Here is a 26,768-nt window from a genome sequence, read left to right as displayed (position 1 = left end):
GATATACAACAAAGCATCCAGTGAAAAGAGGAACAAAGTTTTTAGTACAAATTGCCATATGGCCCCAATTCAATTTACTTTTTAACTGCAGGAAAATACTACACAAAGTTTAAAAGAAGAACATTAAGACACTCACATTGGTTCTATGAACACAAACACATAATTATGTGTTTATTGTATGAATTGACATTATCCCAAAACACTTTGTCTCATTCAATGTACTGGAATCTCTATGAAACGAAAGACAAACTGTGAACAGAAGATCTATTCTTTTAAGAAATTACATAACGTTTTTAATTAGTTTTATTGAACAAATAACAATATGGCAAAGGCATCTCATCTAAAAAAAAAAAAAAAAAAAAAAAAAAGGGTTATGTCAACCAATCTATACATACACCTACTTTACAAACTGTATCATAAAACTTGAAAGACAAATAAGTCTTGGAGTATTTACATATGTATCACTTAGGTAGTCAAGATTCAGCATTATTCCTTTCCAGAAAATATTGCTGCAATGCTCTTTTACAAAAAAAAATCCATCAGTAAAATTTTCCTGAGTGAAATTTGTTCTAAAAAGAGATTATTGGATTTAATTTGTTTTTTTAAAACTAAGATTGGGACATCTTTTAAACCGTTGAAAATATCAACTGCTAATGATGCCTGGCAAACGATTTTAAATTAGATAAGTACCATTAAGATCAAATATTTGTTTACATTCATTGCATAATAAATGGTTAAATCTGAAACATTTGATTTAACACTGATTGCTGCAACACAAATTGCACTTGAACATGTGGAAGTCAAGGACTTATCTGTTTGCTACCCTGTTTAAAACCATGACATCTCAATCAGACTACAATAGGAACTTCCAGAAACAAAAAGTAAAGACAATGCTGTGCAGCTTCATTATAAATGAAATGTACTCCAAAGAACAATAATCATTAGGTATGCATAAATTAAAACAGAGCACATACCAAACTGTTACGTTTTGCACTACTAGCACATTGTGTGTGTGTGTGTGTGTGTGTGTGTGTATGTGTGTGTGTGTGTATGTGCGTGTGCGTGTGTGCGTTTTTATTATTGAAGCTAAAAAATAAATAAATTTAAAAAAAGGAAAATCATAATTCCCAATTGAAAGGTAAAGAAATATTTCAGTTTTCATTCAGATAATCACTTTGCATTTAGTGTTTTTCTTTTCCAGCTGTCAGCAAAGGCACTCCATTTATTGTACCATAGTGTGCTTGATTGTATTGGAAGAAAAGCTGATGAATCCAGTTAACCTCATCCTGTCAAAACAGTGTTCAGCAATGTGTGTAGTTAAATACAATGGCTGCAGTGGTTTCAATAGAGACTGTGGAGCTCATTCTGAAAGTACCCATTGCAGATCAAATAATAATAATAACATTTTAAAAAGGCAGCGTGACTGGGCTTTAGAAATGTTTTTTTTTTTCTTTGAAAGTCACTGGAAAAGTGACAAGCTTGATTCTGTTAACTTTAAAGGTGTAACTTCTCCTCTGTCCATATAACCCTAACCCTGCCGAGTCTGTTCTGTTTTTAAATTCTTGCAGAGGACAAATACCAGGGAAGAAGGCAGAGTTCTTCTAGTCCAGCACCTCTTCAAGCCCATGGGAAAATAAAAGAAAAACACTCCCACGTAACGTCCTGCCTCCTTGTAAAGCAGTGTTGCTGCTTTGATGATACCATTGTTGCATCAGCGATGAAACATCTGAAGCTAGCATCAATCTTTATTTACAGGGAGGGTCAGGCCAGTGCCAGACCACACCACGTCTCCCCTCGGACCGAGGTGGCGACTTCAGCCGTGGAGGTCAGATTGACTCCCGCGTAGAGGCCCTCTTGACCTGAATAGTTCAGTGCAGTGCTTCCAGCGTTGGTGCTATCTCCTTGGCCCGACATTGCTGAGGAATTGATCTACAAATGGCAACAACAAATGTTTGTATAATGAACGTCCATTTTTTATTAGCATTTTTGGGTGAAATTATTTTTATAATTATTTGTATCCCTGTTCAAAGAATGAAATTCTCAAAACTGACATGCAAGTTAAATTGTAGGATGCTGTTCAAGCCCTATAGATATCCTACCATTTTGATAACTTCTTGTAACATTGATCTCTATTCACATATCTGTAAATCACTCAGTTAGTTAAAGAGTTTGATGAATTTAGCTTTTTTTTTCATTCACACAGGCAAAAAAATGCTTCTAAACAGTGAGAATAGTTCAAAACAAAAACATATTTAAAATTGTATTTAATAGCATGGGGATTCATAATTCCTTAAGATGGTTCCATTTAATTCTGTATATAACAACTGTCTTTTTAAACCATAATTCTACCAGACCTTATGAAAATAAGCTGTGGATTTTGTCATTTTATCATTTTTATTTTTAAAGAACTGTGAATAAATGCCATATGCCAAGGAATATAACTATACTTTCTGGAAACTAAATAGAAACCAGCACACAGAATTTGCATTGTGTGGAGATGGCAGATGCAAAACTATGAACATTTTATTGTGTGCATGAGTAAATCAAGTTTACTCCGTGGAATACATTATTCTAACTAAATAAAGATCTGGTTTTACACTCCAGCTAAATATTTAATATGACCCTACCCTTATCTCTAGTACAGAACTAAAACCCTTGTCCTGAATACTGACTATGTTCAATATGTATGTTTATCTCTAAATAACTGTTTAGGTGCACATGAGTAGCTAATAAAGTTAATCAATGTAGTTTGTAGCCTATTGTACACTTAGCCTACTTAATAAATTGTATTATATGAGTCTATAGGACAGAAACACTTGACACCCCATTTTTTCTACAGTCAAATAAACATAAAAATAACCCTTAATCATCAATCTAAACTTACTTTGGAGAAGAATAAGCAAACATTGACCTGACGCAAAAGCTTAGCAACTTTAGATAATGAGTTTAGACTACAAATGTATTAACCATAAAGTACATTTGACGGTTTTATGTAAAGGGGGAGTATTTGTAAAGTAAAAAATACGAGTGCTTTGTTTCAGTCACAAGTTCAGGGAAAACTGTCCTAATTAGAGGTGACATGATTTATTTCTCTTCCCTAGTGACCTCCTGGCTCCTTTGCTGATTTATAGTCTTCCTTGCTCATTTTAAATGTTTTATTACAGGTCAGAGACAGTGTTTCGAACTGCAGATTTTGTATTCCTGTGATACAAAGCAAAGTTTATCAACAGGAATATATGTTTTGTATGTTTCCAATAGAGTTTAAATGTTAAATTACAGTTTCATTTGGCGGGCAGACGGTCTTGACACAATATATATAACATAATTTAACAGAAGTCTTACCCCAGACACTGGCACTTGTGCGGATGGAGAGCCAGTCTTCGTACAGTCCTCAGAGTTCGATGAAGACGAGGAGGTTGGAGTCATGGGAACAGGATTGCTGCTGCCTGTGCGAATGGTCACTGAAGTTAGTACCAAATTCATCTTTTAGTCTGACAATATAATTACATAGACTACTTATAAACTACAATAATTACCAGAGGGGGCCTTAGGTTTATTAAGGTTCTTGGGTTTTCTTTTCCTCGTCTGGATTCCTTCTTTCTTCATTGCAAGCGGCCTAGGTACCTACAAATGTAAATTATTATTATTATTATTATTATTATTATTATTATTATTATTATTATTATTATTGAGATTGGTTTTTTGTATTTTTTTAAACATCAATCTTATAATATGCTACGTAAGCAAACTGGAAAGTTAGGACAAAAATGGGGCTACTCTATATATATATATATATATATATATATATATAAACATGATGACAGAATATTACAATTTTGATACACGTTCTAAAACTGCAAATGTAATAATAATAGTAATTTACACAATTGTGTCAATTGTGTATCCTTGGACTGCAGAGTTCAGTTCTTACCCCGTGCAATTTGGTGTAGAGTCCACAAGCATTACACACTGGTTCCCCTTCTGCATTCCTGCGCCACAATGTGGTGGTACTGGTGTGACAGTTCGCACAGGACAGGCCGATCCGCCTTGATGAAGACTGAAAAAAATGAGAGAGATGGTGGTAAACTAAAAAATACACTTTAAATTCAACAAAAAGTTTAGGCCAGTAAAATGTCATCTATGGAAGGCTACACCAGTGTCCAGTGATTTAGACAGACACCTGTACAGCCAATTAGATTGTTAGATCAGTTAAATAGCCTCAAGTTCAAGTGGAAAGCAAATGTTTAAAAAGATAACTGCTCCATCTTTTACTGTTATATATAGGATATTTTGGTTTTGGTTTTTAATTTGGTGGTTCAAAATGCCCTTATACTACTATGTGTAAATTGTGGTGGTTGATGTAACCTACAAATGATGGGTATTAATCTTTATTTAAAGATATAGGTTTGTTGATTGTATGAGTAGACTTGTTCCTTGGGATACACTACCTTACTCAAGTCATGTGATTTCATAAAAACGCAAAGTGCTCAGTGTTTGGTATTTGAGTTGAGTTAAAATTGCCAAAATTAGTTGATTAAGAATCTGTATAAAATAGCCATTCGAAAAGACATGATTTTAATTAACGCAAAAACAGCGAAAGATACGACCATGTCCCGCTTTAGTAATGAGATGTTATGCTTCAACAATCAGCAGATTAGTCCAGGGAAACCAAGAAACAGGCTATGTGAGGGACAGGCCACGTCCTGGAAGGCAGAGGGACACCACACCAGCCCAGGACCGTCACATCCATCTGCGTATTTGTTTTCAGACTAAGTGGCTACAGCATGAGAAATTCCAAGAAGAAATAACCGCGCATCAGCAGAATGACTGTAGCTCGCCGTCTGCATGAAAATGATTTGCATGCTTGGAGGCCATTCAGGGGTAACATGTTGACAGCTGAGAGACGAAATCACCATCTTCTGTGGGCCAGAGAGCATCTGAGGTGACGGCAGAGAGAGTGGTGGAGGGTTTTATTCACCAATGAATGCCCTTTTTCCCCTTGACAGACCTGACGGAAGACAATGTGTGTGGATACGTCATGGTGAGCGTTATGCTGACTGTTGCGTTGTGCAAGCCAACCGGTGGGGCGGTGGAAGTGTGATGATATGGGGAGGAATCTCCTTTAACACAAGAATTCCTTTGGTGCAGATTGAGGGCAACCTTGCTGTTCAGCAATACATTGACGAAGTCCTTGAGGCAACAGTTTTTCCATTCCTACAAGCCAATCTGGAAGTGTAGATTTTCCAGCAGGACAATGCAAGACCACACAGTGCTAGGATTGCCATTGCATGACTTCAAGAAAACAATGTCGAGGTCTTGCCGTGGTCAGCTTTTTCTCCTGACCTGAGTCCAATAGTACATCTGTGGGACCAAATCGCCAATGGCATCCACAGGAGACAACCACGACCAACCAACTTTTGCCAGCTGGCTGCAGCTGCAAAGGTAGAGTGAGGGTCTGGAACCAACTCCCCAGTAATGTTGTTGAAGCTGACACCCTGGGATCCTTCAAGAAGCTGCTTGATGAGATTCTGGGATCAATAAGCTACTAAGAACCAAACGAGTAAGATGGGCCGAATGGCCTCCTCTCGTTTGTAAACTTTCTTATGTTCTTATGTTCTAACATCCCACAGTCAGTCCAGAGGCTGATCAGGTCTATGCATCAACGCTGCCAGGATTGTGTTAATGCTCAGGGAGGTCATACCCAATACTAACTTTGTAATGTTTTTATTTTCACGTTTCATTATGAAAACATATCATGATTCTTTGAACTGGATTTTTGTTCACATTTTTGGTGATTTTCTTTGATATCTATGTTTAAAATATTTGATTAAATCCATTAGACCTGAGTGTTGCATTTCTTTTGTTCATCAGTACAATATATATATATATATATATATATATATATATATATATATATATATATATATATCAGTACTACTACATATATATATATATATATATATATATATATATATATATATAAAGCAAAAACATTATTCCATACCATTCGTTTTTGTGGTTTAATAAGCGGTCTGCTGAGCCCGTTCATCTTGCTGTACAGCCCACAAGCGTTACAGAGATAGTGCCCCGTGCCATCTCGTCTCCACAGGGGCGTAGAGATGGAGCCACAGTTAACACATTCTCTGCTCTCACCTAAATCATCCAGTATATCTGTCAAACAAGAAAAAAGGCTTGTCAATTGACAATTAAAAAGCCCACATTTTAGAAAATGTTGGAATTACACTCAAATCAAATACATACTTCTTTTTTTATATAAATGGTTGCTATTAAATGAAAAACAAGTTTAAATTTGATTTTGTGTATTTGCCCAGCCCAAAAATAACTCTTTTAACATACCTTTTTGTATTTTAGTAATAGGGTCAGGACATAAGCAAGTAGGTCTATACTTTGGAGCCAAGCAAATATCTCTTGACACAATAACTGTTGAGAAAACTGTATTATTGACATTTTGAAACCTTTGAAAGTAAATACATGACATTGGTGCCTAATAAATTATGAGAGAAAAAAAGTCCATGGTTACTGATGGCCTTAAGCTTCCCTGTACAATTCCTTGTTCATTTTGACATGATGACACCAATAATAATAATAATAATAATAATAATAATAATAATAATAATAATAATAATAATAATAATAATAATTTAGTTTGTTTTTTGTGTTAATAAAATGGCACACAAGACCCATTGCCGAATGCAATTAGAAACACAGCTCCAATAATAAAATAATTGCATTTCTGAAAAAAGAATTCCTTGTGATAAGTCCGATGAAACGCTACATGCAGTCTATTCTGCCTTCTTTTATTTTAGGAGAGGACCCTGTAGGCTTATCTTTTTGGCAATACACTCTTTGTCGCTTTTGGCTACTGTATTTCACCTGTTCATACAACATATATCAAATTATGTTATTTTAAATTAAGGTAGGCACATGCTTGTGTTTTTTTTTTTTTTTTTTTTTGTTTTTTTTTTGTGGATAAAACAGATGAGGGTGTCAACACAATAGCTAATTAAATCAATAGTTTTCATTTCGTAAAATATTTGGTTAGAACTGAATATTCTAACTGAAAGTAACCGAAACTTAAAGATGAATACATACATACTTTTAATAATACGCTATTTGACTAAACATAAAATTGCAGTCACGTTGTTAAATTAAATACAACAATCGTTAGGTCTTAAATTTTTCATTTAATAATATAAATACTCAATTGCTGCGATGACTTTTCTTTTTGAACAGAGTTTTAACGATTATTATATATATATTAGATAATGATAAAGGTTTTCCGTGTTTTTTTAATAATTCCCTGTAAATCTAATTTTTTAATGCTGGATTTCACATGTGTGTGACGTACGTGTGCTAAGCAATAATGAAAAGAAATGCAAGACCAGTAAGTTTGTGAACAGCATCCCAATATATAGCCACATTTTAAAACAAGTGCAAAGTCAAAGAGCAATATAAAAATTTAAAGTTTTAAACTTAACGACTTTTATTTTAAAACCAATTAATCTACGCCTTCTTGAGAATAAGTTGTCACTTGTTAGGTTTTAGTAACGTTATTGGTTTTAGTTCTCTCATTAAACGCCCCTCTTTGAGATGGCGCTTTCTTCAAAATACAGAGCTCGTAATTAACAGAAAAGTGGTCTATTCAAAACTAACACGTCTGTGTAACCAGTTACATTTCAGAAATTAATTTTTTCATTACATTTTTGCCCATTCATTTTGAAAGTAGAATTATACTGGAAATGACATACAAGAAACACCAATTGTTACCAATTATCGATCTGGGATCGTACTTTATTTCACTAATCCACATTATACTGTACTTGTGTTTATCACTCTATAGCAATGTAATGTAACAATGCGTAATACATTATTGAAAATGTTACCAAGGTGAGTTTTCTTACCTCCATTTGGTGCTCGAATAGGTATGGGTGCCCCTCTGTTTTGTAATGTATGAAGCATAGTGTTGTCAAAGGGTCCAGTTGGCCAGGCTGTTGTAAGTTGCGATCCCACGTAAGGTGAATATGGGCTTGGGTAAGATCCATTTAGAGGTCTGGCCAGTGGACTATACTGGTCTCTCCCGTTGACATTCAGAGTGTTGCTGTAGTTGCCATCCCTGGATGCTCCGTTATTCACTGGCGGACTTGGAGAGTAGTGGAAACGGTTAGAGGCGTGGGGGCTACCCGTGCTGTAGGATGGGCTCTCGGAGGCAGGCTGGGACCACACAGAGTGGTTGCTGACTGCGTGGCTTGGCTGTGAAGCCCCGCTCCCTTGCAGGTACGGGATGCCGGGGATCATGGGTCCAACCCTGGTTGTCGGTACGTAAACTGGGGAAGTTGTTGTGGAGTGCATAAAGCTACTGGCAGACGTGTCGTATCCTGCTGGCCCCTGGGCCCCAGCCATGGCTAAGGTTTGGTACATGTCACTGGGGTCAACCACTAAGCTCCCTTTGAATTTCCCACTGGAAATAATAAGCTTGTTGCCCTGGTCTAAATCCGTGAAGAGTGTTACGTCCTCCGAACTCGGTAGGCTGATGCGATGTCCAGAATTAACGTAGGAGTGTAGTGACCTGCCCTCTGTTGGTTGGTTTTCTTCAGTGTCAAGATTAGTAGCTGATGGTGACCTCAGCTCTTCTGATGCAGACGCAGGTCTGTATCTTCTGTCACTACTAAGGTAATTTGGTTCAGCCGGAGACGACCCTGGGCTGCTAGACGATAGCCGCTTAACCATGGACCAGCTGGGTTCACTGAGGTCCATCCAGGTTCTGATCTAGAGTGAGGTTTGTGAAAACTGAGAGGGTATCATCTGTAAATTAGAGGGGGGAAAACAGTATGACAATAGAACAAAAAGAAAAAAAAGTTCATTTCTTATATATACAGATACATTAATTAGTGAGTTAATTGTAAGGCACCCCCATCAAAGAATAATAATGTGATCAAACCGCTACGAGCATTGTCTTTATTATTAAATCGATCACTTGCATATCAATGATGTTCGTGTCTAGTTGGCTATTCCAACGAAAAGCAATGTTAATTCCAGTTTATTGAAGCTGCCATTCGATTATCTTCAAGCGATATGTGACTATCGACAGATCGACTTGTTTTTCTCGTAAAAAATAAAGAAAAATTAGCTAAAATGTAAGTTAGTTTAGAGGCACACTGATGTGTCTAATGTGAACCTATATGCAGTAGTTTATATAAAAGTTAATTCATATTGTAGTATTTGAAGTAAATTTGACCTTAAAAATACATTTTTCCAGGTACTTAAACTACTGCATATAGGTTCACCATACACACACAGCTATTATCGGGTAATTAGAAAAAAACATTCACTTCTCTATCTGTAAAAAGGTTAAATCCGTCCACAGAAGCTTAAAAGTTAGCCATTATTGATGAACATTAATTTTTCCTTATTCGAACGCTTTATTTTATTTTTTGTATTTTTTTTACAATCAAGTTGACATACCTTTCGGAGACATCAGTGCCAGCCAACACCACTGTTTATAGAGCCTCTCGAGGTACTGCTCACTTTCATTTTGAAATTGCGACAACTCGATTTGTATATTACCTATACATGGAATATTTTTGTTACACATGTTTAACAAACGGACTTCGTTTTGACAACCACTTCCACGTGAAAATAAAATAAACAGCCTCTACACACAAATAGTAACAGCTCGTGTATAAACATACAACACGCAGACTTGTAAACCGAAGTAATTACGAAGTTCCTTGTGGCAAAGATAAGGTCCCCCTTGAAAGCTTCTCCATAACTACAACCCCCCTCCCACATACACATACACACGACGATATAGATAGGAAACACCATGTAATATCTCTTTGCTGCTATGAGATAACTATTATAGATAAGACTCGTAAAAGATAAGAGTTAAGGCAGGATAACCGTGACAAAACAATACCCTAAATTTCAGTTGCTGATGTTTTCAGAACATTAAAGCTGATGTTTCGGAGAGGTTAAAGAAAGGTGAAAAAAAAGCCATAATGAGTCAGACCTATTGGTGATATGCCATTAGTCCCCGCTTGAAGTATTCCATCGTAACTTGAAGCTGGACTTTGAAGGAATAAAGTGTGGAAGGGCTGGTGAGGTTGTGATGTAGAGGGGAGGCGCCTCTCAGATGCAGATAGAAACAGCAACCCTTATTCTGATTGGATTCAACGTGCTTTGAACACTCCATGGGGGTGCTAGCCCCAATACTCACTTTAAACGAGCGAGGATTATGCGTTTAATCATTTAGGGAAAGGTGAATTGAGATAAAAGTTGATCAAAACCTATAGTTAGGAGATACAAGATCAGAAACATTCAGAAACTTGCACATCAGAGAGCAATGGAAAACATTAGAAATTACTTTGCGATGTTACGTATTTACGGGACCATAACCAAATGTGAACAAAACGGAGTGTATTATATCATTGTAGCTGTAAAAGGGTAACAGAAATAAAATAATATGCTCGATAGATAGGCCTATGCTGCTTGTAATAAAGTTGAATATGTTTTAGCGAGAGAAAAAAAAAAACACTATTCCATAAAAGCGTGCGCGATATTACAAACACCGTTGGCATAATATTTATTTTAAATATCGCTTTTTAAATGATCCCATAGGTGATACGCAAACATTTTACAATACATGCACACACAATCTAAAGCAACCACTTTAGTGACTACCAAACTGTAGCCTAATCCCAAATATTTTAGAATTTATTTAAATCTTATTCGCAGCATTTTGTAACACGTTTTATTTTTTCAGCATAGAGACGCACAAAAAAATGCATTAATGTATTCAATATATTGTTCGCACACGATGTCTATTTGCCTTGATTATCCTATCATTTCAAATGTTCATTGGGGTTAACTGCTTCTGTTTAGAATGGCACTGTGTTTGTCATAAAATATGTTGAAATTATAGAAGTTTAAACAATAAAAACCAGCGTGTGTTTCACTGCCGAGAAATGAGTAGCCTACAACTAGCACGGCAATATGCATATTACAATAATCTTTATTTAAGTTTACAAGAGAACAAAAAACAAACCTGGTTAGTTTTCTATTGGACATACATCGATTACAGTATCGCGTTAGACTGTGTCTTGCAGGTGCATTTATTTGTGCCTTTGTGAATGATACATTAAAGTTATGCCGGCCAACTTTTACAGGACAGACTGGATATACATTTTACGAGGACAAAAGCACTGTATGTTGAGCACTGTATGTAGGCTATTGTTACTAATTAGTTTACCTAATTTAAGTGACTTGTATTGTCTCCCTTAAAAATGCCAATCCATATGAAATACAAACTTTCAGCACGTTCCTTGTGTTTTAGAAAGATTCGCTTTGAACTTAGTGTTAATTTACTCAGTGGGATATACGCAAAAGTAGCAAAAGTGTCAATTAAATTATTCATAGATTACAATTGCATCAGCAGTCTAGTCTTTCTGAATTACTGTAAAGATCTGCAGATTTACTAGTTTAAAAAAGACGCCAATCTATGAAAGCAGTGAGAATAAAATGTATTTTTACTGTTTGCAGTCTGGCTATAAAGAAACTAATGGGTAATCAACAGCGTCTGGGTTGCAGTGTTTCGGGGTAAAATGCAGGTCACGACCCTGCTTGCCAGTGTCTCAGGAGGACAGGACGGCTACAGTGTTATCTGTCAGTTAAGGGTCTTCTTTTGTTGTGGAGCGTGTTTATACAATGTCCATTCTTCTTTTACTTTTCTTTTTTTAGGGATTTAAAATGTTATCAAGGTGGTTAAGAATGAAAGCATACATCTTTGTTGATTGTTTCTCTTTAAAACTATTTGTCCATCTCTTCAGTTTGATTATTCCTTTCCCTTTTTGATTATGGACCACCGATTCCTTCGCATTATTGGACACGGCGTGTAGACTACGTTTATGGAATTGCACAGGATTAGGACACTTAGACGGCGATTCTGCACACAACAAAAACATCTATGCAAATATCTGCACGGCAATGCGAGTCCCACTGTCCATCCAGCTCCGGTGTGCTGAAGAGTGATGAGGTGCTACCAGGTCTGTTGCCATGTTGTGTGTTTCTTTGACAGTAACTGTTAAAGAATGACTCTGAGGAAAGGGAGCCGGACGCCTCTCTGTCTCCGAACCCTCTATCTTCACATTAACCAGGGGCGGCCGATCAGGACTGGCACCAGCAAAACAGATAAACTGGGAAGCAGACGAGTAACAACCGACTGCTCGACATTAACTCGAGCCTGACTGTATCAGCGGTTCCCTTTTATTCTCGAATATTTAGGGGTTTTAGTTTCATCGTCTGAAAAAAAAGTGTGTATTTTATGTGAACATATTATTCTTTTTCATATGATATGCGATTTAAAGTAGGTTGTTTATCTGTGCATGTTGTTTCGTAGTACTATTTATTTCCATTTCAATAGTAGAATAGTTTGGATTAAAAGTGTATTTTTTTACAATTGCATTATTCCTCTTAATGAAAAATGCGTGTTTTCCCGATTAGTATATATTGTTTTAAATATCACGCTGGCTACCTTCGTTTTCAAAATTTTCAATTTTCAGTAGGCTACCATATATAAGCTCAATAAATGTTGTATCACTAGCAGTAATATATATATATATATATATATATATATATATATATATATATATATATATATATATATATATATAGATAGATAGATAGATAGATAGATAGATAGATAGATAGATAGATAGATAGATATTCATTGTATTTATCATTTTAAGAGTTTGTTCTAGCATTGATTGAAATATAAAATGTATTTAATGTCTATATTTAATGTAGCCTATTTAAGGTCTTTAGTGGTAAACGAGAATATTCTGTTTTTGTATCGCGTGTATTCTTAATTCTCTACACAACAAGAACACAATTTAAATAAAAAAGACCATATTGCTGCCGACAGTAATGACAATTTTATGGATAGGATATTCAAACGTTCAGTATGAAGTTTTGGTTTTTAACAAAAACAAAATGAAATGAATAATAGAAACGTGCAAGTAATAACTGAAACACAAACTTTACTTCAAATCAAAGTACAAATAACTAGCATCTATAATTAAATACAATCAACCCAATTTAATAGGTATTTTACTACTGAACAGCGGAAAGTCTCAAATCTTTATTGATGTTCTATGGATATGTCGAAACTCGTTCGATATTCAAAAAAGAGATCAAGTAGTATTTAATTATGACTTTTTTTTTCTAAAGTATTTGGCAGCCGCCGTAAGCGACAAGGTGCTTGCAAATGTCTGTACCACATAGCGCTATAAAATAGCTGCCCTACATGCTTATGAATTGCGCTTCAATGACGCTGCCTTTTAGTATTTGCCTTGATTATATTTTTTATCTCCAAAGGTTGTCTCGTTTTGTGTTACTTAAATGCCAGAAATTGATTTTCGATCAAATTGCAACCATGCTGACATAAATTAGGTTATTTCTGGTGTGGTTTAAGATAAGGTATAACAGGAAGATATATTGTGGAGGATATTATTAATAAATTCATTGTATCGTTTATATTTTGATATTGAAAGTGTCATCAATGGAATTAAACTGTATAATGTTTATTTTCTAGGTGCTATAGGCCTACCACCCTATCTGAATACTTAGCGATATTACAATTGGGTTTGTGATAAAGAGCCACGACACACAATACTTGAAATATAAAAACAAAAACAAAAAAAGACCCTTTTAAAAAAAAAAAAAAAAAAAAAAAAAACACAAGTACCGTATTTTTTCGGTGAATGTGCCTTAATATTGACTTAATAAAACTGTATTTGTAGATTAATTATAGTGTATATTTTCGTATTATTAAAGGTAGGGCCTACATCATTTTTGTGATAGCATTCCGTCAGAAAAGATGTGTTATAATTGTTTACTGAACCTTAATTGCAACAGAATTAAAGACATCACAGTATTTTCACATTTGTATAGCGGAATGTATATATTTATATTGGTATGTTTTGTAAAATATATTATTATAAAAAAAAATGCTGCAGCAGTGTATTTTTTTTATTTAATTATTGTTTTAAAGAGCAGAGATGTCTATGTTCATTAGAAAAGTTTGATCTTTTTTTTATCGGTTCGAAAAACGCGTTTTTTTTAAAGTAAAAGGGTTTCAGTTCAACAAGTCATGCAATTTCATGTCATTCAAAACACATATATTGTTCATATTTTCCCCATTTCATTTAAAATGTATACATTTCCATTGTGTAATAAAATATAAACAAGCTGCGGACATACGGATTTAGCCCCACTACCTGCATTGTAATAAAACGATAACATTATTTGAAAAATGTTTGTTATTTTCAAATAGTCTATATAAATAAACATTATTATTATTATTATTATTATTATTATTATTATTATTATTATTATTATTATTATTATTATTCGTTTTTGGATAAAACTCTTGAGGTAGGACTACTGGTTATCTCGTTTTCAGAGTTTCATAGAAGTCAGAGGAAAACAGACATTGAAACAGTTTCAAATCCTAAACTGAGATATCCCTAAATGTGCAATACGTCTCAGAAATTGACGGAATTGGATACAATATATACACTCAATATCGGCCTATACATAAAAGGGATGGTAAATATGATTAACATATTTATAAGGTTCACAGTAACAAAAAAAAAAAAAAAAACTACAATTAGAAGCTCTGAAGGGATCGCCTGCCCTGCACAGCACTGCTGTTTAATGTTTTGTTTTAGATTCTGATTTTCTTTGAGTTTGATTTACAGAGTGCTATCATTTTTCTGCTCTTTACGTTCAAAGTCACACATTGCAACTCGATAAAGTTCAAGACCCTCAAATGTTTCAGATCTGCAAGGTTCAAACCTTCAAATACCGAAATAAACCCGAGCAGACTAATGCATTCCGTATGGACATAGTTTTTTCAAAGGGTCTCTGCAAGAAGATTTTCTTTGGAAAGTATTTGAACCGCATACCCATCTATCTAAAATGGGAATTCGGTTTGATATGAATTGCTTAATGGCATTTTACTAAATGGCAGCAGTGTAGAGTAGTGGTTAAGGCTCGGGACTCTTGACCGGAGGGTCATGGGTTCAATCCCAGGTGGGGGACACTGCTGCTGTACCCTTGAGCAAGGTACTTTATACAGATTGCTCCAGTAAAAACACAACTGTATAAATGGGTAATTGTATGTAAAAATAATGTAATTGTATGTAAAAGTAATGTGATCTCTTGTAACAATTGCAAGTCGCCCTGGATAAGGGCGTCTGCTAAGTAATAATAAATAAATTGACCTATTTAAATCTGATAAGGCGGGATAAATGTTGGTATTAAAACAAAATAAAAATTACAATGACGCCCATTTGCTTGGTATTAAAACAAAAATTCAAGGGCTGTGTGTCATTTATCGTGGTATAAAAACACATTAATTCAAGCGTCATTTTAACGTGGTATACAAACACATTCATTCAAGCGTTGTAGAACCCGCATTTTGTAAGGCGATTCCTTTTAGATCTTGGAAGTTGTTTTTTGGTTTTTTTTTTACTGAGTTTTAATTGTTTAAAGAGGCAGTCATCAAATACGCAGTAAAATCGGTCTTATTCTGAACCTATATATACCGGCATAATTTTTGGGTCCCGATCACATCCCTGTTGAAGTTAATGGTGTGATACCGTCTACAGTCCTCAATCTATCTATTCTGGAATCCGGCATTTATTTTTAAGTAATTTCTATCTAACGACTGTAGAGTCTGGCATCAAGTCACGTCATGTTAAATCTATAATCAGTTATATTGCGTAAATACGCACGTGTCCCTTGGGTATCCTGCAGTAAAGTGTGTGAGAGTACAATTAAAATGAACTATATGTAATATCGTTGTTCAGAGTTTTAAAAATATTTAGCAATTACCCGTTATTTTAGATTCAGTAGGCTATTATGATTTTACAGCGGCTACCTCTATAAAACAGCCCACTATATTATCCGGCACACATTTCTGGTCCCAGACAGGTTTTACTAAAAAGTTTTACAAAAGCTCCGTCGTTGAGTTACTCTGCTTGTTACATATTCTAATGTTTGTAGGCTTTATATGAATAATATTTCATATAAGCTAAACATACTCGATGAGATATTAATTGTAGTTTTTTCATTTATTTATTTATTCGATTGCAATATTGTAACGTTCCAACTGAAGCCAATATTTTCATATTCACTCGTTGTGTCAGTGAAGTGCTGCAACAATCATTTGTTTACTGTTCTTTTATTTCCACAAAAAAACAAACATTCAACAATTTCTTTTTTATTTATTTATTTTTTTGATTTTTCTGGTGCTCCTAAATGCAGTCCTATTCCAGGTTCAGCAACACAAACACAATAGCATATCATACAGAATGTATTAAGAATAAAATATATAACAACCTGCAGTAGGCCTAGATCCTTGTTTCTTTGGAAAAAAAGTTTTAATTAAAATTATGTAGCACTGCCCCCCCCCCTCCAAAAATTAATAATTAATACATTAATAAATAAATAAATAAATAAATAAATAAATAAATAAATAGTAAAAAAAAAAATCTACCTGCATTTGTTTTTCATCTTTTTTGCATTCCTAAACTACCTATTATCATTATTAAATGTAAAGGACTTGCATACTTTATATCCTATTAAATATGTAAATATCTGGACGACTCCAAATGCTTCAGATAATGTATTACACAATGCATGCTTTCCTTTCTGTTGATTATATGCATAACATGGGCGTTTGAGCAGCTTTTTTTATTTCAGTAAAAGTTGATCTGATTTGTGGAAACTGTGACTTCATTATCTTCCAAAATATAAAACATCCCTCTATATATATATATATATATATATATATATATATATATATATATATATATATCACTTCCCATTTTGTTGCGGCTTAAATGTAAGGAATTGTTTGATCTGATGCTGCTTAAGAGAAACCCAAAACTGGAAAGTTGCGCAATCTTCACAGTTTCTCAAAAACGCAAATCCCCATTAATTGTAATCCCCTTTCACACTGATGCTCGTACCCGGGTCCTAGGTCGTTCCCGGGTTGACCCGGGCAGGGCCGGATTAACGCATAGGCAAACTAAATTTGTGCCTAGGGCCCCAACTCAAGGGGGGCCCAAAACTGTTACGGGTGTGTTTGTTTTTTTTTTTTTTTTTTTTTTACATATATAGATTTGACTGGAAAAACTTTACTCACTGACATTCGAACCGAGGCGTGTATCTCAAAATCAAATTGTTCTGATAGATGTTACTAAGATTTCTGTAACATTACCCCATAGAATTATGTATCCCCATATTGTTCCATGCTTGTGCAGATGCAGTTTTTAAAAGATCGTTGGACGTGCTCGCGCGATATGTGCCCGAGCCCCGTTGTGTTGTCCATTGAGTTCTGGTGACATTCTGCGAGGTTCTGTTCCTCGTTATATTGAAGAATAACTCTTCACGTACAAATTGATGTTTTTTTTCTATTTCAGCGTAACTTTATTCCAAATATGATATTTAGACGGTTAAAAATGTGCCGGTCACCTGTGACAACCTGCCCCATACTGGAGTTGGTTGTCACAAAGTATGTTTTTGGTTTTACAGTAGACAATAATGCAACATTTTTTTTTTAATAACATAAAGTTTCTACTGTGTACAATGACAGAAAAAGTTGTATTTTTACTTTTTATGTGAACATAAAAATATAGACCTATATATATTTGAAATGTTGACCCATGCTACAAAATAATACCACAGCCTCCACAGAACCGGAGGACAAACAGTAAATAACTTAAAATAAGCATTATATTGTGACATATCCCACATGTTGGTGTAAAAAAAGTAGAAAGAAAAAATATAAGACTTCTTCCTATAGGATTTACATGTGACAACCTGCCCCAACCAGACTTTACATGATAATTTAATTCTCTCAGTACTACTGGGAGAACCTACTGGTTTTGTTTTTACACCAAAAGATAGCCAGTATCTGGTTCTATTAACATGGCCATCAGTTCAAACAAACTCCAATACTACTAAGAGTTATAACTTAAATAACAAGATATACATTTTTTACTTTGGGTATGAAAAAAAATGAAATATGTGCTAACCTTTATGTTAGATGGAATTGACCTCAAATTACAAGATGGTTGAGTTCCAGACAATAGAACACACATTTCAGTGTTAGTATCACCTGCCTGCACCATCTAGTGTCATAGTTATGAGCACTGTGACTACCAACCCGTGTGACAACCAACCTCGGTCTCCCCTACCTTTTTCAACTTCATATGGTGTTCCTGTTTGTTTGAACGGTTGCCTTTTTATTCAGTAAATCAGAAAAAAGTCATTCTTGAGCTGTGCTGCAGGATTTAAAGTAGGCTTTAGTTTTTTCCGGTTTTAGCATACCCCTACAGTTTAATTTTCTGTCAGATTTACTCAGTCGTTCATAATAACTTCAGTCTGAGAATTATACCTGTTGTAAAAGGGTGGAGCGCTATAAAGGCTGTAATATATAGAGGTGTGTGTATGTGTATGTGTTTATGTATGTCTGTATGTATATGTGTGTGTGGCTGTTTGTTCAGGGGTAGGGGGCCCGCAAGTGTATGCTTGTCTAGGGTCCAGTGATGGGTTAATCCAGCCCTGGACGTGGGTGAGGGTCGAGTGAGACAAAATGGACGGTGGGCGTTTGTAAGCGGAGGAAGTAACAAACAGCCACGCCTGCGTGAAGGATTCACTTTGCAAGGAACATTTCTGTTGATTCTGTTTTGGCATGTTTTTATTGATTGAGACACACCATGAGGCAGATTGCAGCACCGATGAAGAAACGTTTGCTCTAATCAGCATTTGAGCTGACGGTTCAATCCAGAGAAGCTTGGATGGAAGCGTCAGTAACAAGCTGCTTCCGGGGCATTGATACGCATATTGTGCACTTGTGTCTGTCACCCAGGTCAACCCTGCTTTATCAAAAGCAGTGTCAAGTCGCGTAGCCAACGCGCATGACACCGGGGCACTACCTGGGCAGGGTTCGACCCGGGTAGAGCATGCCAGTGTGAAAGGGGCTTTAGATTTAATCTGTCCCCAGGTTGTTGAGTGACTGGACTATTTGATATTTGGATGTTTCAACGAGTTACTATCACTCCAGACTATATACAACAACAGCAAATGTAGGTTTATATTTCTATATAGGCTATACTTCTGAATACATAAATGTACAGGCCTCATGCTGCAAATAATACATTATGAGAGTAGCATACGGAAAGTAACGTTTTTATCCATTCTGTTGTTGCCATTCTTCTAACCCAGCTGTCTGTGCCATTTCAGTCCCTTCTTTTATTTCACAGTTTTTCAGAATGCACATGCAGCCTTAGATTTAATCTCTGAATACTTTTAGTATGGGACATTGACACTGTGCCCAGTAGAAGAGTGTCAATAAATACATGAAAAAAAGTAAAACAAGATATAACCAATTGGTTAATTCAAAATAGAAATCCAAAGCCTATTAACATATTTAGCAGAACAGACTAAACTTGACACATTTATAACATTGTTAAGAGAAGATGTCTATGTTTTCAATAACAGCAACATTATCGTTAACTAAGTAGAAGCAGTGAGGTCAAACAAATTCAAAAGTGAATTATTTCTGTTTAAAATGTCAGTCAGATTCAATGAATTTGTCTTTGAGTTTTAAACTTTGTAAATCGGGTCAAATGTGTTGAATATTTTGACTGCAAAGTGTCAGTTTCTGAAACAGTCTTCCATGCATATCAATAACTCACAACAGCGAACAAGTCCAAAGTATATAAACCAAGAAATATAGAGTCATATTTTCAACAATTCTTTAAAAATGGAAAATCATCTATTCATTTTTTAATTTTTTTACAAAACTCACAAGTTTGTTTGTTTCTCAGTTGTAACAATAACATCATCATTTGAAATGTCCCACATGGTTATGTGGCGTTGGGAGAAAAAAAAATGACAGGGGTTTATAGTGGAAACTTGTTATTTTTCTGAAATGTCTGATTCCAAGATAGGTAACATTCACCATGGCCTATAGTCTATGCATATCTGCAGATATACCCTAATTAAAATTACATTGCAATTTTATAATAATGAATCATTTAAATTTACATGCCCCACCAGAGGCACCTTGCAATGTGTGTACTCATTGTACATTCAACAAAGACTTTACTGTAGCAGAAACTGAAAAAGAGAAGTCATCAGGTCTTTACAGACCTTATTCTGCATTCATTTAAATATCAACCACGAATCCTTGTATGTGTAGATTACAGCCCACTGTTCAAATAAGATACAAAATAATACAACACTGTTTAAATTTAATGGTAAAGTGAGGTCAAACAGCTGAATATGGCCCAGACAGTTAACAACAGCCTATCAACCCTCAGCTATATCGAAATAAAGAACTATTCATTTCAGTTTAAACAATAACAACGGCCTGTATAATAAAGTGCTTTCCCCAAAAAGAGGAGTGTCGGTAGACTTATCAAAAACAAGGTATTTGTTAAAAAGGAAAATGCATTACATGAGTCTCTTTAGCATGTTAAACAGGAAGCATGTTTTCAGGCTAGTGGATTCAAAAGAGTTCAAGTTGCAGGCTAACAGTGTTTTCGTTGACTATTTGTACAAGAAGTGCAGTTGGCACAGCCTACTACAGGAAACATTTAATTGGATTCGGAAAAAAGAAAATTTGCCTCTTCGAGTTTGTTTTATTCAGGCTTTATAGTGCAATTACAAGGATGTTCACATTTGACACATGTTGGTGGTTTATTTATAATAAACCAGGGAAAAGGTAAATGGAATGGAGGGCATGAGCGGATATAAGTGATCTGCGAGTTAGTGCTGTTGAGCAGCATTGGGAGAGAGTGGAAGGGTTGGGCTGCATCAGACATATTTATGCGTCTGGCAACCCTTGCCTTATCCTTTGCCTTAGCCAATGAGATGTCATGGTTTGAAGGAAAAGTCACCTTTTGTGTACAAAAAAGTCTAAGACTTAAAGACCAAAAAAGTCTGAACAGGAAAGTATCAAGTAAATAGAGGAAATCCCATGCAGTCTGAAGTTTAATTTACTTATTCAGGGAGAAAGGTTAGCTGCCTGCACTCCAGACAGCCCAGATAACTGATAATCATCTCCCCCTGGACTGAGAAGAAGTCTTCAGACTAGAAATACAAAAGCACACATGTGTTTTTTTTGGTTTTTTTAATTATTCCCCTTTCTCATTCACCTTTTTTAAACCGAGTTACGGACTTCCCTAAAGTTTTGTTTTTTTGCACAATGTATTTTCACCTATGTATAGTTTGATGGCATGCGTTCAGTATTACATTGCAGTTTGTGCCACAGTCATTATCACTCATGTATGATGTTAACTGCATGTCAGTGGAATCAAATAAGGATATTACAAATTGCAATTAAGCAATAAAGAACAGCGAGGTGTACATTACGTGCAATTTGAGGATAATGAAAAGGATTGTGGGAAGAGGCCGCTTACATTCTTTATTTTTAAATATATGAAATTGTCTTATTTTCTAATACAAACACTGTTTAATTTCACATACAGTGTTTTACAAATGTGAGGGATCCACCACCATATTTTATCTTCCCTGGCCCTTCTGTGGTGAAACTAGCTACCGGAGAACTTCAGAACTGCTCCGTGTCTCACCACCTCCTCAAGACCCACTCGTTCTTGATCTCTTGCTCTACCACTCCTATTATGCATTGGACTTGCCTGACGTATGCACCATGTTACTGGATCCTCAGCTAATGCACTATCCTTGCACTATTGCACTACTATGTCATTGTAGATATCACTTGTTGTAATCCTAACGTGTTGCACCATATTGTATTTTTGTAGTATTATTTGCATTTACTGTAAACTATACTATATTTAAATATTCAGCTTGCATTGTAACCCTTTACTGCCCTGTAACATCTGTAAGTCGCCTTGGATAAAGGCGTCTGCCAAATAAATAACTACTACTAATAATAAATAAATAACGTAACACTTTAAAATATCAAGTGAATACAGAGCTCATTTTTAAGTAACTCACAAGTGATTTGCAAACAACTGGCCTCAGCTAGTCTGTCTCACCATGGATTCAAAAACAGCTCCAGTGAGTGCAGTCCAAAACGAGTATTGTAGGCACAGAGACCACTATCACCAGCATAGTAGTTTTTGAAACAATCCAAATGAGAGACGAAACTGCTAAACAATTCAGGTGACACATAAAATTATAATAAACAGTTAATGAATGAAACAATATAGATACTGGCCATCTTTACTTCAGCCAGAATGATAGGAAACAATTTTGTAAACCAGTGTCCATAAAACGTATCTGTAATTATATTATAATTTACAAACAACTGCAGGTGATAACTAGAACTTTTATCAGTTTACAGTTTTCCGGTTTTGGCACTTTTATGCTGTTCATAAGTTAATTAACTCAAGCTTTACAAGAATAAAGTAAAGACACAATTGGGGTGCCAGCAGGGTGTAAGGCATTCCTTTATTGTTATAGGTTAAACTGCAGTCACTTAGATGTGAACTCCAAGGCTATAATCCAGATTCCTGGAACATTTGAATGTTCAGAGCTATTTCTTAATGGTCTTTTCTGTTAACAATGTACACATAGATGTCCCAAGGAAAAGCAACAGATTGGTCTATTAGAGATATGTATCAGACTGCAGGTCCGGTATGTTGAAATGTTCAAAGTTTGCTTACTTTTAAAAACAACCTTTATATGTCTTCATAAATAATGCAAACCATTTTATTTTTAACTATAACTTGAATTGGTCTGCTTAAAGAAAAGGCATAACCCACTTGAGGGTCACTTCTTGTCTTTTGCAACTGACTACAGCTTTGAAAAAGCAAACAGTAGCTTCTAGTCTCTTTGTGAGCAATCATTTTACTAAAACTTTGCATAAAGGCAAATGTGAATGTCAAATCTGTTAAACAGATGATTTAAGTGCACGCACATGCACACAAACTTGGCATACACATTTATTTATAAGGGTACGGAAGATAAGTAGTCACTATGATATATTCTTTTTGTTCATAAAGCATAGCATTGCCCACACTTTGGGTATAACCCATACACCTTCATCAGGGCTTAGACATAGAAAATGTATAGTAAAATACTAACACTGCAACTATCCATAATCCTATCCTAAAATGTAATGAAAAAGAATGATCAAAGCTCCAGAATACCAGAACCTTGTGTTTTTAGATCTGTTCTAAAACATTCCTTATATGAATTGCAAGTCCAATGTGTTTTTTTTTGTTTTTTTTTGTTATCTGGATGCACTGTGATCTGGATGCACTCATAAAATACTTAATAAAAGAGCCCTGAAAACAGAAACCAACACAGCGAACATAAAAAATAAACATTGGAATAAAGAAGAGCTTTCTGACTGCGAAAGCTAAACCACTAAGTGCATTTATCATTATGCGAAATTGTTAAACCGAGAGAGAGGATCAAATACATGACCACTTCAGAAACATAAACATTTGTCATCTACTTATATTTTTGTATGTGTCTTACTAAGACCTTGGTCAAAACAAATGAAGGCAGGCTAATTTTTTATGGGAGTATGTGCAGAAGCTGAACATTTTAGGAAAGCTGATTAGTAGCGTTGGGTGTGCAAAGTAAAATGTGTTTTTATCCATCGAATTAGCAACATCAGCTGGTCTTGATGGTTAAGGCTTAGTCCTCTTTTCTTAGAAGTGGAATCCACATGGTTGAAGGTCACAGTGAACAATCTGGTATTGTGTATAGATATATGTGCAGAACAAATATGAGTCTGAATTGACCTTGAATTTTTGCTTGTTGCAGCCGTTTACTGGATCCAGTTTTAGCCTTGTGGGTATTTGTAATTGAATCACATGTCTCATCTTAAGTGTGCACTCTTTACTTTTTTTTCTACTAGGCTGACGAATGTTTTTACTGTATTTTCTTACCAACATCAGTATACTGTAGCTTGTTACAGGATAAATGCAGATGCTGACAATGCAGTATTAAGGAAACATCAAGGTAGACGTCATTATTATACCTTTGTTTTAATTGCATCCCTGTCATGAATGACGGTCTGTCTGGCAGTTGATCGGATTAGGATAATCAGGTGTTACATGCAAGACACAGCAAGGAGCCAAGACTCCAATACAAGATTAACATTTATAGGGACTGAACTCAGAGTCTCAGATTTTACTCCACATGCTGATGCACAGAATAATAGCTCAAAATAATATTTCATGCTTTTGGTAGCCCCAATATACAGTAGACTGAGACTGAGACATGTGGCAGCTATCCCAAAGCAAAGGGTGGTCCTAAAATGAATTACTGGTATGATATAAAGATCTAGCTCCCTAAACAGAAAGGACAGGGGTCTATAAAATGGGAATTTTGCCTACAAGTGATGAACAAAAATGTTATCTTCACTATTGATGTTTTTTCACCTTTAATAGATCAACCATAGGTAAGTATTTCATTTTTGGCTGTCCCTTATAGTCAAAATTCTCATCTTATAGACCATTGTCCTTCAAAGAAATACACAACAACTCCCACCCCCACTCTCCTACACACTCTCTACGACACATTCATCCTTTATGGATGGTCCTTCATTCTGTCCCGTCCCCCCCGCCCCCCCCCCCCCCCAAGTACTCATAAACCAGTAATTAAGTCTTTTTAGCGAACAAACAGAGGCCATGCGTGCACACCGCTGTTGGAATGAGATTACAATATACAGTTTGTTTATCTTTGACCTTGACAGGCACATCGTTCTTGTCTACTCCTTGCTTTACTTTGGAACTCAGTCTTAGGAATTCTTACAGAGTCGTCTTGTAAAATCTCTTAAAGCTGCTTGCTGATCTGCCCCTTGCCAATGAAGAGAAGATTTATTGTGTCATAAAAGTCATTTTCTATGCCTGAGGAGATTAAAGTGTCCTGATTGTTAAGTTTGTGGTTTGCCTCAGTTTCCAGCCGTAGTAGTAAGATTATGGCTTCACATCTGTGAAGGCGAATACATTCCTAAGTTAAAGTCTGATTTAATAACATAATTCGAGCTCTGTACATTGCCTGTTATACATGTAGTTGCATACATGCCATACTTTGTTTTAAGAGATAGCTTATTTACACTGTGAATGAATTCTGACTTTCCCAACACGTCTACTGCTAAAATGATAAGGAAATTGGCTGTAGCATAATCTTTTAAAATTAAACTGTTTTTCCGTAATTGGCAACAAACAACACCACCTGCAGCTTTTTATTGCACATTCTTAAGCATACAGCTACTGTATGCTGTATATGTGTCTGTTTATACAATCTTATTTTTTATCCTAAGTTTATACTGTAGCTGCCCTGCAAAAAAATCTGTGTAGTTTAGGTAGCAATCGGAGTGTAACTGTTGTGCAGTTAAACTGTGTTTCCCTAGGCTAAATTCGATCATGTCTGTCCAAAAAAAAAAAAAAAAAAAAAAAAAAAAACTTTTGTGGCAGTTTTTTTGCAAAGTTGCTCCTACCCCGGTGCCAAAGTCTTGTCTCAGAAACCCTTTCTGGTAGATAACTTTATATTTTCCAGATTATATATACCCTGCATGTCCAATGTGTTGGTAACCATGACAATAACCTCTGACCAATTATGTCTGCCATGTGACCTTTGAAGTTACACCTGCATAGAGAGAGTGCACTTTGAGCTACTGTTTTGGTACATATTCTTTGATTTTGTTACTTTTGCAGTTTTAATATACAATATATGAATACTGAAAGAAAGCATTTCTCAATTGTTAGTTTTATGACAAAGGAGGACACAAAATAAAGTATGACATCAACCCTTTAATGCATTAGGAGCTATTCCCATGTTAACTGCTAGAAAAGCAATTTAAAATCCATTGTTTGAATATAGCTTTGGTCAGAGTCAGCAGGTTGTTATATTGGGACATTTGGAATGGTAGATGATTAAACTATGTAGGCAGGTGTAAAAGCAACCTTTGTAATTTAAACAGTTTGAGAAATACTCTTTTGTTACTTGGCATGTAACCATTTGGTCTGCGTTCATCTGCGAGGGCCCCTAATTATGCCATACACCAGAACACGAAAATGTTACAGGACCTGTGATTTATAAGCTAATAAAAGCGCTGTACCTCTGACAATGGGCTGGGCTTCATAAAATATAATACTACCATGCTGCTTTCTTATGATCCAAGACTTTGTTGAGATTTTTTTGTAACTGATATAATTTTTTGTGGGGAAAATAATTACCTAACCATAACATAAATATCTTACTACCATTCAATCTAATAAAAAAAGTCTCTGAATCTTACATTATAAAGACAGCCGTGCCGCCATTTTTTTAGCTTGTGTCTTCTGTTTTAACTATTAGGACACATGGGGCCATATTTTCAAAATATTTACTCCAGTCTTTAATCTGCTCCTATTTTTTGAAAGATAACAATTCAACACAAGGGTACAAGACTGAGAAACAAATAACTTGAGAGTGCTGAAGAGACCTTCAATAACATTACTTCGATGTTTGATTTTGTAAAGTCAATAGGTGTTTTTCTCCTTTAAAAAAAAACAGAAGTTAATTAAAGACTGGGGTAAACTCTTTGAAAACATGGCCCATTGTCTCTTATCTTAAATGACAACAGTGCTTCACATGAGAAAAAATAAATAAAATAAGCAAGTTGTTATGCGGGGCCCCAGATATATTAATATAGAAAACACAGCTTTTAAAATATGAAACAGCTCTCT

The 26,768-nt window shown here is 35.3% G+C and overlaps 1 protein-coding gene across 3 annotated transcripts; it reads right to left on the bottom strand.

The window, feature by feature from the left end:
- Nucleotides 1-267: 267 nt before the first annotated feature.
- On the bottom strand, nucleotides 268-10,130 carry LOC117435533 (transcription factor GATA-6-like). Of its 3 annotated transcripts, XM_034058806.3 has the most exons (8): nucleotides 10,031-10,091; nucleotides 9,484-9,585; nucleotides 7,923-8,823; nucleotides 6,005-6,171; nucleotides 3,932-4,057; nucleotides 3,537-3,624; nucleotides 3,343-3,446; nucleotides 268-1,929 (listed from the first exon to the last, which is right to left on the bottom strand). In XM_034058806.3, exons 3-8 carry the CDS (start codon nucleotides 8,773-8,775, stop codon nucleotides 1,762-1,764), a joined length of 1,506 nt encoding a protein of 501 aa, XP_033914697.1. In that variant the 5' UTR covers nucleotides 8,776-8,823; nucleotides 9,484-9,585; nucleotides 10,031-10,091; the 3' UTR covers nucleotides 268-1,761. The 3 variants fall into 3 exon arrangements, with proteins under 3 accessions (XP_033914697.1, XP_033914695.1, XP_033914696.1); XM_034058804.3 differs by lacking the exon at nucleotides 9,484-9,585 and having other exon boundaries at nucleotides 10,031-10,130; XM_034058805.3 differs by lacking the exon at nucleotides 10,031-10,091 and having other exon boundaries at nucleotides 9,484-10,024.
- Between the last annotated feature and the right edge of the window lie 16,638 nt (nucleotides 10,131-26,768).

Source organism: Acipenser ruthenus, chromosome 3 (assembly GCF_902713425.1).
Source record: "Acipenser ruthenus chromosome 3, fAciRut3.2 maternal haplotype, whole genome shotgun sequence".
In the NCBI taxonomy this organism is placed as follows: domain Eukaryota; kingdom Metazoa; phylum Chordata; class Actinopteri; order Acipenseriformes; family Acipenseridae; genus Acipenser; species Acipenser ruthenus.
This window is presented reverse-complemented; position numbering and strand designations above follow the sequence as displayed.